We start from the raw sequence: 15,772 nt of genomic DNA on the forward strand, positions 1-15,772 counted from the left end.
CATCAGGTACCTGATTATGCGCTTTGATCTCACGTCATCACATACCGGATTATGCGCTTTGATCTCATGTCATCACATACCTGATTATGCACTTTGATCTCAGGTTATCAGGTACCTGATTATGTGCTTTAATCTCACGTCATCACATACCTGACTATTTGCTTTGATCTCAGATCATCACATACCTGATTATGCGCTTTGATCTCAGGTCATCAGATACCTGATTATGCGCTTTGATCTCAGGTCATCAGATACCTGATTATGCACTTTGATCTCAGGTCATCAGATACCTGATTATGCGCATTGATCTCAGGGCATCACATACCTGATTATGCGCTTTGATCTCAAGTCATCAGGTACCTGATTATGCGCTTTGATCTCAGGTCATCATGTACTTGATTATGCGCTTTGATCTCAGGTCATCACATACCTGATTATACGCTTTGATCTCAGGTCATCAGGTACCTGATTATACGCTTTGATCTCAGGTCATCACGTACCTGATTATGCGCTTTGATCTCAGGGCTTCACATACCTGATTATGCACTTTGATCTCAGGTCATCACATACCTGATTATGCACTTTGATCTCAGGTCATCAGATACCTGATTATGCGCATTGATCTCAGGTCATCACATACCTGATTATACGCTTTGATCTCAGGTTATCAGGTACCTGATTATACGCTTTGATCTCAGGTCATCACATACCTGATTATGCACTTTGATCTCAGGTCATCACATACCTGATTATGCGCTTTGATCTCAGGTCATCACATACTTGATTATGCGCTTTGATCTCAGGGCATCACATACCTGATTATGCGCTTTGATCTCAGGTCATCAGGTACCTGATTATGCGCTTTGATCTCACGTCATCAGGTACCTGATTATGCGCTTTGATCTCACGTCATCACATACCTGATTATGCGCTTTGATCTCATGTCATCACATACCTGATTATGCACTTTGATCTCAGGTTATCAGGTACCTGATTATGCGCTTTGATCTCAGGTCATCACATACCTGATTATACGCTTTGATCTCAGGTCATCAGGTACCTGATTATACGCTTTGATCTCAGGTCATCACATACCTGATTATGCACTTTGATCTCAGGTCATCACATACCTGATTATGCACTTTGATCTCAGGTCATCACATACTTGATTATGCGCTTTGATCTCAGGGCATCACATACCTGATTATGCGCTTTGATCACAGGTCATCAGGTACCTGATTATGCGCTTTGATCTCACGTCATCACATACCTGATTATGCACTTTGATCTCAGGTCATCACATACCTGATTATGCGCTTTGATCTCAGGTCATCACATACTTGATTATGCGCTTTGATCTCAGGGCATCACATACCTGATTATGCACTTTGATCTCAGGTTATCAGGTACCTGATTATGTGCTTTAATCTCACGCCATCATATACCTGACTATTTGCTTTGATCTCAGATCATCACATACCTGATTATGCGCTTTGATCTCAGGTCATCAGATACCTGATTATGCGCTTTGATCTCAGGTCATCAGATACCTGATTATGCACTTTGATCTCAGGTCATCAGATACCTGATTATGCGCATTGATCTCAGGGCATCACATACCTGATTATGCGCTTTGATCTCAAGTCATCAGGTACCTGATTATGCACTTTGATCTCAGGTCATCACATACCTGATTATACGCTTTGATCACAGGTCATCACATACCTGATTATACGCTTTGATCACAGGTCATCAGGTACCTGATTATACGCTTTGATCTCAGGTCATCACATACCTGATTATGCGCTTTGATCTCAGGGCATCACATACCTGATTATGCACTTTGATCTCAGGTCATCACATACCTGATTATGCGCTTTGATCTCAGGTCATCACATACCTGATTATGCGCTTTGATCTCAGGGCATCACATACTTGATTATGCGCTTTGATCTCAGGGCATCACATACCTGATTATGCGCTTTGATCTCAGGTCATCAGGTACCTGATTATGCGCTTTGATCTCACGTCATCACATACCGGATTATGCGCTTTGATCTCATGTCATCACATACCTGATTATGCACTTTGATCTCAGGTTATCAGGTACCTGATTATGTGCTTTAATCTCACGTCATCACATACCTGACTATTTGCTTTGATCTCAGATCATCACATACCTGATTATGCGCTTTGATCTCAGGTCATCAGATACCTGATTATGCGCTTTGATCTCAGGTCATCAGATACCTGATTATGCACTTTGATCTCAGGTCATCAGATACCTGATTATGCGCATTGATCTCAGGGCATCACATACCTGATTATGCGCTTTGATCTCAAGTCATCAGGTACCTGATTATGCGCTTTGATCTCAGGTCATCATGTACTTGATTATGCGCTTTGATCTCAGGTCATCACATACCTGATTATACGCTTTGATCTCAGGTCATCAGGTACCTGATTATACGCTTTGATCTCAGGTCATCACATACCTGATTATGCGCTTTGATCTCAGGGCTTCACATACCTGATTATGCACTTTGATCTCAGGTCATCACATACCTGATTATGCACTTTGATCTCAGGTCATCAGATACCTGATTATGCGCATTGATCTCAGGGCATCACATACCTGATTATGCGCTTTGATCTCAAGTCATCAGGTACCTGATTATGCGCTTTGATCTCAGGTCATCATGTACTTGATTATGCGCTTTGATCTCAGGTCATCACATACCTGATTATACGCTTTGATCTCAGGTCATCAGGTACCTGATTATACGCTTTGATCTCAGGTCATCACATACCTGATTATGTGCTTTGATCTCAGGGCTTCACATACCTGATTATGCACTTTGATCTCAGGTCATCACATACCTGATTATGCGCTTTGATCTCAGGTCATCACATACCTGATTATGTGCTTTGATCTCAGGGCATCACATACCTGATTATGCGCTTCGATCTCAGGTCATCAGGTACCTGATTATGCGCCTCGATCTTGGGTCATCACCTCATGACCCATTTTATCACATGACCAACAGAGAAATTTAATTAATTATCAGAACTACCATGCTAATTTGACATCCAGGATGTCCAATTTTTCAATACAAACCAATTCTTTATTATGCCTTCAGTGTGTGTGGTTTTCTCTATTTTTTCTTTCCTGGGTAGTAATTCAAACGAGTCACCAATCATTTCTACCCCTATGCACATATAGGTTGCACTCAATATGGAGTTACATTTACACCATAATCCAATGCAGTAATGACATCATTATGATGATTTCCCCTTGTTTTCAAAATGAGGAATACCTGGCATTCCTGTTCATTTAAAAAAAAAAATTCTATATTTTTTTGAAATCCTGGATGAGACACTGGCGCATTTATACAAAGAAGTTGTGATGACTCGCGTTTTTTGATGATCACAGGTAGAAAGTGTGGTAGTGCTAAGTGCACTGCTTTCAGTTTGAGCCGGTTGATACGGTCCCGAAACTAATGCGGGGCCATATACCTTGTTTGTCACAAAGATGCGCTCCCCAACCTTGGAGGAAGGCATCTGTTACCAGAGTCATAGCTGCGATGAGTGGGTCCAAGGGAAACCCCCCGTCCGAGGTTGGCCAGTGACGACCACCAAGGCAGGGTTTCCTTCGCTTGGTTCGAGATCAAGACATGCCTATCTTGTTCCCGTAGGAGAGCTAGGTGTTGTAGCAACAAGCCTTGTACCGGGCGGCTGAAAAATGCAACCTGGGGAACTACCCTTCGAACCGAGGCCATCATTCCGATGATCCGCATTAGTTCTTGGAGAAACACTGAGGAAACGCTGACTAGGCGTTCAGCTAGGCTGTTTAGCACTAAGCAATATGCTTGAAATAACTATACCAAGCCTACCTCTGTTTCAAACTCCATGCCCAGGAACACCAACTGTTGCGTTGGGTAGGAATGGGAAAAGAGCCCAACTGGTGAAGTAAATCCTGTGTTTGCCTCATTTGCTCGGCTAATAACCCTTTGTTAGAGTTATATAATAATCAGTCGTCTAGGTACGGATTTATGTGTACCGACGTTTGGTGAAGCAGCAGCACCACCTGTTCTATTCATTTGGGTGCGGAACCGATCGAGGAATACATACTGAATCAGTCTGCCTAGGTCTAGAACTGGACGCCCACCACCTGTAGAACACATTTGAGTAGAAGCCTGGACTTAATGCTGGCTGATCTACCTTGTGTATGGCGCCCTTTTCCAGCAAACTGTCTACTTCCTGTCTGATTGATTTCGCCTTGCGGGATTCCCCTGGCAGCGCCCCCAATGGGGGGTCACTGACGGGTAATCCTGTAACCGAATGTCATCACCTGGAAAGGTCCAGGGATCGGTCACCCGCTGTCTCCAAGCCGGACTACACCGGTGCAATCTGTGTGACAGGGATATGTGGCCATGGGTTTGGCAGTTACGAGGTGTGGGTGCTCTCTTCTTCCATGAGGTTAGTTTCCCTAAGGCCTGCGATAGTCACTAAGTTGTGACCTGGCCACTCACCGAACACATGCCTGTCCTCCGGACACGGAGGTAAGCGTCAAACATGCTTTCCCCACTTCCGAGGTGGAAGGCGCCCGAGGAGAATGATGAGCCTCCACCTGGTCCCTTGCTCCTGGGGGCACGCCACTACTCTTCTTTCCAATAGAAGGGTGGGAGCGCTTGCCTCCTGGCTGACTCTGGCTAGCAGACGTCGCTTTAGGGCGTTGTGTTTTCTGTGCTTAGGGCACCCTCAGTTTACCCTTGGCAGTGGCCAACAGGCTAGCCGATTCGATCTGAACCATCTGGTTCGTTGCACTCCAAAGCTGCGAGACTGCACCCGCCATCTCCCCATCAAAAAGGGTGGAAGATGTCTAGTCTGCGTCACTGAGGTGGGAATGTACCCCCTGACTCAGTTTGCCGGCGAAAACACACACGTCTAAGACCGGGTCTCATTGCACAGTAGTAGCCCTGGCCAGGAGAGCCAGGTGACACTGGGGGATGTCGCACATAGCTGTGCGGTAGGCCACCAGTAAATGTGTCGCCTAGTCTAGGAGGCTAGTGCGTTCTGCCTCTGAGGTCTCAGAGTCCTGTGCGCGCACAATAATGCGCTCAAGCAACTCTGCTCTCAGGGCGTGATGGATCGTCTCAGACTGAGCTGGCGAGAATGCCCATGAAACGTGGCATCCACTTTTACCCGGTTTGCCAAATGAAAATTCGTGGTACCGGGGTCTGGGGAAGGAGCCTTGGGACCCAGTTGGGGGCGTTTTAGTCTCATCCCACACCAGTAGTGTTTGGTCCAGCGGAAAGTGTTGCATAAGATTTACCCCACCCGGGGCCTTAAGCGTTACTTTTTTTTTGTAACTCCTCTGTGGCTGAACACCGTTTGCGCAACCTGCCAAGGGAGATGCTTTGGATCCTGATGCCTGTGATCCTATAAGCATTGAAGCTACAGTAAGTGGTTGCCTTAGGATCATAGGTGTGGGTATATACGCCTATTGGAAAAGCTTTATTTACTAAGGTAAACATCAAAAGGAAACAGTGTGGCCGGAAATTTCTATGGACACATTATGGCAAAATTTTAACAAAGAAAGACGAGAATTCACCAGTTGTCTACATTCCAAACGAAGACAGCCTTTGCAAAATATGTTAATGGTGACTGTTTGGAGCGTGAAAAGTTGCATTATTCATGGATCCTGACGTAACAGACTCATTGCTATCCAGTAATTACAACTGTGAATCTTATTCAATCGAGCAATTTAACAACAGTGAGTCATTGTCAGTAAACTCCTTTTCTGCCTTACATTCGAATGTTAGATCCATAGTGCACATTTTGACGACCTTTCAACTCATTTACACCTTCTGAAAATGAAATTTTCAGTCATTGGTCTCAATGAGACGTGGTTGCACAGTAATTCTGACACCTCAATTTATAATCTGCCATCTTATAATTTTATTTCAAATTGCCGCACATCTACTTCAGGAGGTGGTGTTGGTCTCTATATACACAAATCATTGCTTTATACTGTTATTGACTCAGTTATTCTAAGTCATTGTGAGTGTTTATTTGTTGAAACTACATTGGACAACAAACAAGTTATAATAGGTGTAATTTACCGTAAGCCCAATACCTCTGTGCAAGATTTCCTTGATAGTTTTGAGCATTGTCTTGAAACTTTTTGTGCCAAAAAAAATATGTATTTTTCTTGGCGATGTCAACATTAATGTTGCTAGCAGCAATAATGCGCATATGCCAATAATTTTCAACAAATTATACACTCTCCAACTAGAGTAACCGAATCAACATTTACAACAATAGATCACTGTCTTATGAATTTTTTGGATTATTTTATTGAAGCCGGTACCCTAGAGGCGGATCATTTTCCAATTTTTGCTGTTTTTAAAAATTTACGTCATATATTTAACACAAATCCAACAAATAGTTACAAACATGACTTTTCTTTGTTTAATCCTGAATCATTCAAAGCGGATGTTGCAAAAACGTCATGGATGGCAATTTATGAAATATCAGATCCAAATTTGGCATACAACGCCATTTAATAACATAGTCGCTAAACATGTCCCAAAGATTAAAACTCATTTTTCGCCCAATTAAATCACTCAAAAAGCCCTGGATTACTAAGGGACTGCTTGTCTCCATTAAAAATAAACACAAACTATTTTCTAAAACAAAACGACATTCTGTCAGTTCAACAGTACATAATCAATATAAAAAGTACCGTAATATTCTCTGTAAACTGTTGAAAGCTGCCAAAAAGTCGTATTTTCGTGACAGATTTTGCACCTCCGCTGGCAATAATAATAAAACATGGCAGGCCATTAATGAAATAACGAATGGAAACATGTGCAAAGCTGGGACCCCTCAAAAATTAAAATCAACCACCAAACCAGATATTTTTGTTACAAACAGTAAGGATATTGCACATTTGTTCAATTCTTATTTTGTTAACATTGGACCGAAGCTTGCTTCGGAGATTACCTGTAACACCAATTTTAATGACTACCTTGGCAACAGACAATCAGAGTCATTTTTCTTTCCCCCTGTCTGTGCACACGATGTCTTAAATGAAATTGACAAATTTGACATTCGTAAATCCATTGGTTATGACGGTATTCACCCAAAACTTGTGAAAGTGGCTGCTGAATATATTGCCGAACCAATCGCCTATATTATAAATTGTTCCTTGTCGAAAGGCGTATTCCCTGACAAACTGAAAAAAGCACGGGTGACTCCCATTTTCAAGAAAGGGTGTGCTTATGAAGTTGGAAACTACAGGCCGATCTCCGTTTTACCTGTCTTCAGCAAACTATTCGAATCATTCGCCAATAAACAGTTGTGTGCCTTTATGGACAAATTTAAAATTCTTTCAGAAAATCAGTACGGGTTCCGAAAGCAATATAGCACTAAACTCGCCTTAGCTGATCTCACAGCTGAAATCTCAAAAAGAATTGATGAAGGTTTTGTCACACTTGGTGCTTTTATAGACTTGAGAAAGGCTTTCGATACCATTAATCACAGTATTTTGCTAGCTAAGCTACAACAATATGGGATTAGAGGGTCAACTTTGAACTGGTTTAAAACTTTTTTGAACGGTTGGCAACAATATGTCAGTACTAAAAACAATGATTCTGACTGTGAAACTATTTCCACAGGGGTACCACAAGGGTCAATCGTAGGCCCTCTTCTTTTTTAGTTTATATTAATGACATTTCTAGATCACCCCCCCTTTTTACATTCAGACTATTTGCTGATGACACCAGTCTATTTTATTCCGTAAAAGACCGTTTTGTAAACCTTCACACACTCAATATTGAATTAAATAAAGTTGCTACCTGGTGTAAATCAAATAAATTAACTATATACATTGACAAAACAAATTTCATGATTTTTCAGACAGCTCAAAGAAAAACAACTATTGAGGGCGTATTGTCAATTGCTGATTTGTCATTTAGATTGGTATCGTCAGCTGTTTATTTAGGTGTCACGCTTGACTCAACACTTTGTTGGAGACCCCATATCGATAACATTGTTAAAAAAATCAGTAAAACAATTGGGATAATCTCATACTTGAGGCATTATTTACCAAAATCCGTTATGATATTACTTTACAACTCGTTGATTCTCCCACACATTGCTTATTGTATAAAAATATGGGGACACACTTTTAGCACATACATGTATATTGATCCAATTTTTAAATTACAAAAAAAGTTTGTCAGATTAATTTCTTTCACTCATTTCCGAGCAAGTACCACACCACTTTTCCTGCAACTTGGCATTCATGTGTATAAATTATGTAAGTACAATACATGTCTATTTGCATACGATTTGAAAAATGGCCGCCATGCATACTCTCTGGATCATTATGCCTCTTCAATATCACATCCATACCATACACGATCAGTAACCTCTGAGAAACTTGTCACACCACAAATTAATGTAAGTTCAACTAAGAAAAGTCTGACATTTACTCTTGTAAAACAATGAAATGAGCTCCCAACTTCGTTAAAAACATTAACTTTAAGAAACACGTTCAAAACGGCATTAAAAAAATATCTTTTAACTAATGTATAAATACTTGCAATATTGCAATATATGCATTATTGTTATTATTGTCTATTTTTGTTTTCTTCATTATTATTATTAATGAGAGTTTGTAGTCTCTTTATTTACTTATTTATTTATTTATTTATTTTTAACTTAACAATATAATTTGTTTTGTGTATCACTATTCGCAACAGTAGTTAATAGTTGAGTATGGTTTTGGGGCCAGGGACTAGATTAGTTCTGCTAGAACTACCTCTCTGGTCCCCACCAGAAAAAATATATTATATTTAATATTCATTCAGATAAAGTTCCTGTACAATTGTCTTTTTTTCTGGTGAAATAAATCTATTCTATTCTATTCTATTCTATTCTATTCTATTCTATTCTATTCTATTCTATTCTATTCCATTCCATTCCATTCCATTCCATTCTATACATCATGTCACTAGGATCGATGATACTCCGCATCACCCCAGCGACGGGGCCCTGACTCAAGGGTATAAAATCCTTGTACCGTTACCGTGCGACGAACCCTGGCTGGCTGAAAGTAGGGGGAAGCGCAATGTGTGCCCTTACCCAAAAGCCCTGCCCAGAAATCGGGAGCTTGGCTGCCAGCATCCCCGTTGGCATTCAGTGTCGGAGGTCCCAGAGGAGACCCGGTGCAACTAGCCTGGGCTGGGAATGGGGGGTTCCCCGGATGAGACATGCTTTGAATGCAAGTGATGCTTTTGTGTTTCTTCCTGCTTCCTGACCAAGGGGTCGCAGTGGAGATAGCTCGCTCCGACAGTCCTTCGACCAAAGCCTTCATCTCGGAGGCAAACCCGACGCCGTGCGAGGACGGATCCACAAAGGGACCCGCAACGGGACCCATAGGAGGAAAGACCTCACTGTAGCCAGTAAAATGGGGTAAACCACCGCCTGAAAACACAGACTGTAAGGATGCCCTCCGATCAGCGGAGGGAGACCGTAAAGTAATGATACCTCCACCATCGGGCCTCCTACTTGACGTACATGAAGTACTGGTAGCCAAGCGTGAGGACTTTTCACTCATGCCAAACACGCAACTCACTTTAACCGATTTTTACTGGACCTTGCTGTGAAAATACGAGCGACGTGGTCAGTCTCAGCGATTTCGCATGGCTCTGAAAAAAACATCCCAGGCATCCAGTGAAAAACACACGCCATCAAGGAAAAAACCCCGAACCTTGCATGCAGCCACTGCAAAAATAGCATTTCAGATGCAGGTTCTATGCTGGTAAATTCTGATTATAACCACTGCACAGTCACCTTGAAAAACAAGGAGACAAAACCGGCGGCGAGCCTCTGGTGCTGTCATTACATCTATCCATTGATAAAGCATAAAATGAACACGACATGCATGAGGGAAGCGTAATACAGTTGGAAAAGGTGACGCAACAAAACCTACAAGTGATTAAGTTATGTTGCCGCGTTTTGTTACTTTGTTGTGAAAAATGCTCAACACACAAAGGGGAAATCAACACAAGGGTAAAAATGACAAGGAAAATTTATCCTACCAGCTACAATGTCAGTTACCGCACCGAGTAACAACCCAAGCCAGAAACCCGGGCAGGAAAAGGCAGGCTATGCAGCCAGAGCCGCTAAAACTTCATCCCCGTCGATGCAGAGATAAATCAAAGAAAGCTTAGAAAGAACTCCCATGTGCTCCCATGTATTGGAGACACATTAAATATAATTCAAAATTACTTGTCAAAGATAGTGATAGTGATGGAAAAGTCGAAAACTAATAATGCAAATCAGAAAATTAATATGAACAGATTTTAATGGAAAACTAATGAGGTCTGCGCAATGTAACAGACCATCTATGTACCAAGTTTTATTGAAATGTGATTGGAACTAAAAAAAATTATAAATTATTATGCTAATTAGGGAATTAATATAACAGATTTTAACCCCAAACTAATCAGGTTTGTACATTGTCCTAGAGCATCTTTGCACTAAGTTTCATTGAAATGTGATGATTAGTACTTGAGAAATAAGTGTGAAAGCTAAAAATTAATTAATTATGCAAATTAGGTAATTAATATACAAAATTATTTACCCTAAAACTGATCAGGTCTCTGAATAGTCCTAAAGATCTATGTACCAAGTTTCATTGCAATGTGATAATTAGTACTTGAAATATCTGTGGAAAAGCTGAAAATTAACTAATTATGCAAATTAGGTAATTAATATGCACAAATATTTATTCCAAAACAATCAATCTCTGCATAGTCCTTGAGTATCTATGTACTAAGTTTCATTGAAATGTAATGCTTACTACTTGAAACATCAAAAGCTGAAAATTAATTAATTATGTAAATTAGGTAATTAATATGCACTGACATTACCCTAAAAACTATCAGGTCTGTGCAGTGTCCTATGACATCTATGTACCAAGTTTCATTGAAATGTGAGGATTAGAACTTGAGATATCAGTGGAAAAACCGAAAATTGATTAATCATTATGCAAATTAGGTAATTAGTAATTAGGTAATTTTTACCAAAAACTAATCAAAACCAAGCATTAGTTCAGAGCATCCATGTACCAAGTTTCATCAAAATCCAATAAGTGGTTCTTTAGATATCAATGGAACAGTCATGGAGCAGCTACAAATTAGCTTATTATCATGCAAATTAGGTAATTAATATGCATGAAATTTTATCAAAACCTAATCAAATTTGCGCATTAGCCCAGAGCATCTATGCACCAAGTTTCATCAAAAACTGATGTATGGTTCTTGAGATATCAGTGGAACAGGCGAACACACACACATACAGACACACTAACCGCAAAGACTCCCATTTTGTGCTTCGCACATGGGAGTCAAAAAGAGTGAATAGCCAGCTGTAATGGTGCCGCCATATGGCATCAGTCACGTGGTTCGTGAAGTAAGAAAAAAGCATCTTGGGGTCATGGGGCTTCCCCTGACCTAGATTCTATCTCTCCGTCATTGGCAGAATCGCTGATTAATGCCTACAGTTCAAAATAGTCATTTTGACTGACCGGAGTCTATGGTGGGTAATTGAACGTAGTGAATTTGATGATTTTTTAGCACAAAAATGGCCACCATTCGGCCATTTTTAATGGGATAGTCAAACCAATATATCTGTATATCTATGACATGATGTATAATGAATATTTAAAATTTGAACATAATCAGTCACAGCAAGTCAGAGATATTGCACTCGAACAAAAATGGCCGTCAATCGGCCATCTTGAATCAGATCGTGGAACAAATTGATGTGCATATGTATAATATCATGTATGATGTATGTGTGAAGTTTGATTGTGATCGGTCCAGACATTTCTAAGATACAGGTCCGCATGCATGCACAGAAGCACGGAGGTCAGAACATAACTGCGTTCGAACGGGGACTAAATATATGACGTATGTATGTAGTATGGTCAAAAAGCAAAATGGCCACCAGTTAGCGATCTTTGATCTGATTATGAAACAAACTGATATGAACATGAATTCCAATAAAAAGTACAAAATGTGTTGTAACAAAATGTTGGAGGGAAAAAAGATCAAATGTCAATGTGAAAACTATGGCAACATGAAAACAGCATACTGTATCAGCAGTGATATTTCACTCTAAAAATTTAACACCTGTGCACATCATTGAAATTGTCATATGCCATGATAAATTGCAGATCATATTAAATATGAAGACAAAAAGGAACAACAAGATACTTACTTTCCAATGTGTTCTCTAAAGATTCACAAATTGAATTTTCACCTTCAACGTCGTCTTTCAGAAATTTATCATGCATTGCTGAAGAGATACATAAATTATGTCATTTTAATTATGAATCAAAGTTAAACTGTAAATAGCTCCCGTGTGATCAGAGCATGTATTATAAAGATATAGGCTTTGCCTAATAAGTTAATGTAACTGCATGTAGGTCAATCCATCAATAAAATTGATCAAGATGTCTGAGAATCTATGACATACTATACTGTATATGGAAACGCATGATTTTGATATGGACAATTTGAAAAACATGCAAGGACACTATACTTGTAAACAAAGGGCACTAATGAGGCACTCTATGAATGAGGTATTTCCAGAGGTCGGGGTTTGTCTCGTCTGCAGTTGAATAATTTTTGCTTTGATTTTCTCATGGGTTTTTTCCCCAATGTGACTTAATTTCACTTGTTTTTTTTTAATTCTTGGTAATTAGTGTCATTAGCGACGGAGTAGTAAAAACCGCAATTAACCTCAGTGCAGCAAATTGGGATAGATCTTCCTGACGCAATGGGCAAATTTCGCTATCTTCGCTGACAAGTAAAATCTGCTAAATTAAACCTACGTGAACATGTAAAGTAACAACAGATTGTTTCCTTGACAGATTCTTGAAATTAAATCATCAAAATAGTACAACTAAAAAGTCTGCACAACATACCTAGACAGATAAATAAAAACATCATAGTTTTAATGTTCGTCCAGACTTTGAGCCCTTGAAAGTAAGTGAACCAGCCCTTACATACGCCAACGATTGAAATTTGTTTAATTGCTATCAAATTATCACTCAAAAAAAATATTTCATTTGTGAGACGTGCTTTTGATACAAACCGAAGATCGCGATTGGCCCTACACAAAACTACCGCCATTTTGTCTTCCTTGTCCTCGTTTGGCAAAAACAAAAAAATAACATATTTACTATTTGTTTAATGAGTGCATTTTTGTTTAAAAATATCAAACAAGAATAAACACTAAGTAAAATAGGAATCAACTGCTTCGTTTTATTTGAGTAAGATGGAAACCATGCGAAAACAAATGTGAAACATTACTGTCTGCTTGAGGAGAAGACACTGGGAGTCGTGTGCAAAAAGATTGTTTACAAATTAGATCACATTGGAAGTGCTTTCGGTCACGTTGTGTAGCTTCAATGCGTAAAATAGAAAATTTATATCCTGAATAAAACTGACAAACTTCCTTGCTGTTGCTATCGAGTGTCTGCCTTATGCATGGATTAAGTGTAGACACAGGGATTCATCTTTCCTTTTCTCTGCTCGTGGTGTTGCAATATCGGTGAAGGTCAGTACTGGGTTGAACCGACAGCCATGGCCACTATATTTTGAATGATCATAAATAATTTTTGAACCCAATAGTAGTGATCACTGTGATTACTATATAAATTGCTTGCAAAGTCTGGAACGATACTGAAAAAAAATCGTTGATTTCCTTCTATATTCATGCTTGAAAGTAGGCCAAAGTATCCGCAGGTGAATACGAGTATCCAGATAATAAGTTAGGATCGATCAATTCACACGAATTGTTCTGTTCTGATTCATCATTGCAAACGGCCCAGCTTGAGGGAAACAGTATCGTGGAAAGAAAGAACAGTATCGGACCCGATACCCTTAAAAGACCTGATGAGAACACTGCAGAATCGCGGGCGAAACGAAAGTTAAGCGGCTATTGTCTAAGCGACGCAGGCAAAATCAGCCATTTTGAATACATGTATATATATAACGTGATGTATAACGAATATATAAAATTTGAATATAATCAGTCAAAGCATTTCAGAGATATGGCTCTAGAAGCCCAATCATTAAAACAAAATGGCCGCCAGTCAGCCATTTTGAGTCCGATCTGAAAAATAAATGATGTGCATCAGGAACCTGTAATGTCTAATATATGTACCAAGTTTGAACGAAATCCATCCAAAAATGACAGAAATGCTTGATATTTGATGATTTTTTAGCACAAAAATGACCACCATTCGGCCATTTTGAATAGGATCGTCAAACCAATATATCTGTTTATCCATGACATTATGTATAATGAATATTTAAAATTTGAATATAATCAGTCAAAACAAGTCTGAGATATGGGTCTAGAAGCCCATTCATTAAAACAAAATGGCCGCCAGACAGCCATTTTGAATCTGATCTGAAAAATAAATGATGTGCATTAGGAACCTGTAATGTCTAATATATGTACCAAGTTTGAACAAAATCCATCCATAAATGCCAGAAATGCTCGATATTTGATGATTTTTTAGCACAAAAATGGCCACCATTTGGCCATTTTGAATAGGATCATCAAACCAATATATCTGTCTATCTATGACATGATGTATAATGAATATTTAAAATTTGAACATATTCAGTGAAAGCAAGTCAGAGATATGGCACGAGAACCACATTCATTGAAACAAAATGGCCGCCAGTCGTCTATTTTGAATCTTATCTGAAAAACAAAATTATTTACCAAGTTTGAACAAAATCCATCTGTAAATAGTCAAGAAATGCTTGATTTTCAAGATTTTTTAACACAAAAATGGCCGCCATTCGGACATCTTGAATCAGATTGTAAAACAAAATGATGTGCATCAAGGTCTTATAATGTCTAATGTATATACTAAATTTGAACAAAATCCATCTGTAAATAGCCAAGAAATGCTTGTATTTTAGGATTTTTTAACACAAAAATGGCCGCCATTCGGCCATCTTGAATCAGATCATGAAACAAATTGACGTGCATATGTATAATATCATGTATGATGACTGTGTGAAGTTTGATTGTGATTGGTCCAGGCATTTCTAAGATTCATTATATTTACTTTCTTGTTTTCTATTGTAAAGTTTTCTCTAAAATGCTCCCTTACATTAAAATTATATTTTTTTATCATTTGATGATTGTGTTTATGCCAAAACAGTGCACAACAAGAATAAAACTGATTTGTGAGTGTGGCTAAGTATGAGGTAGTGACATGAACGGTGGACTTTTTCTTACCAGTTAGTGATTGTTGACAATCCATGAACGCACTCACATTAGCTTTCATGAATGCTAAAGGACCCTCTGATCTCTGTGCTGAAGTACGTTTCAAGTACTGACAACCAGCTTTCAGATCTTCAAAACTAAAACAAAAATGTATTTAAAAAAATTATTAACCAGATAATGAACAAGGTGTACATATATGTTATGTTATGAATTACAATGTAGCAATTTGGATCACTTGTAGTCAAAACAAAAAGGATAACACGAGTAAAAAAAAGTCTATTATAAATGGACAATTGTATTGGTGTGCCTCTCAGACTAATTTTAGCTAAAATTACTTCACATTGAATATTAATTTTTCAATATTGTAAATAGTTTTGATTGTCAAACAAAAAATCCTGTATGCGATTCAGTGGTTTGATGAAAATCTAGATTATGAAAA

At 39.0% G+C, this 15,772-nt stretch overlaps 1 protein-coding gene across 3 annotated transcripts in view; it reads right to left on the reverse strand.

Annotated features, from left to right (window-relative positions):
- Nucleotides 1-15,772, reverse strand: part of LOC102800942 (exocyst complex component 2-like) — a 52,927-nt gene that overhangs the window by 18,786 nt on the left and 18,369 nt on the right. For all 3 annotated transcript variants that reach the window (XM_085500038.1, XM_085500036.1, XM_085500035.1), the window contains exons 7-8: nucleotides 15,346-15,470; nucleotides 12,298-12,375 (exon numbers count right to left, since the gene is read on the reverse strand). In XM_085500038.1, the coding sequence (XP_085356164.1) occupies nucleotides 12,298-12,375; nucleotides 15,346-15,470 (203 nt within the window). The remainder of the gene's footprint in view (nucleotides 1-12,297; nucleotides 12,376-15,345; nucleotides 15,471-15,772) is intronic.

This window comes from Saccoglossus kowalevskii, chromosome 6, assembly GCF_978046115.1.
Source record: "Saccoglossus kowalevskii chromosome 6, keSacKowa6.1, whole genome shotgun sequence".
NCBI classification, from domain to species: domain Eukaryota; kingdom Metazoa; phylum Hemichordata; class Enteropneusta; family Harrimaniidae; genus Saccoglossus; species Saccoglossus kowalevskii.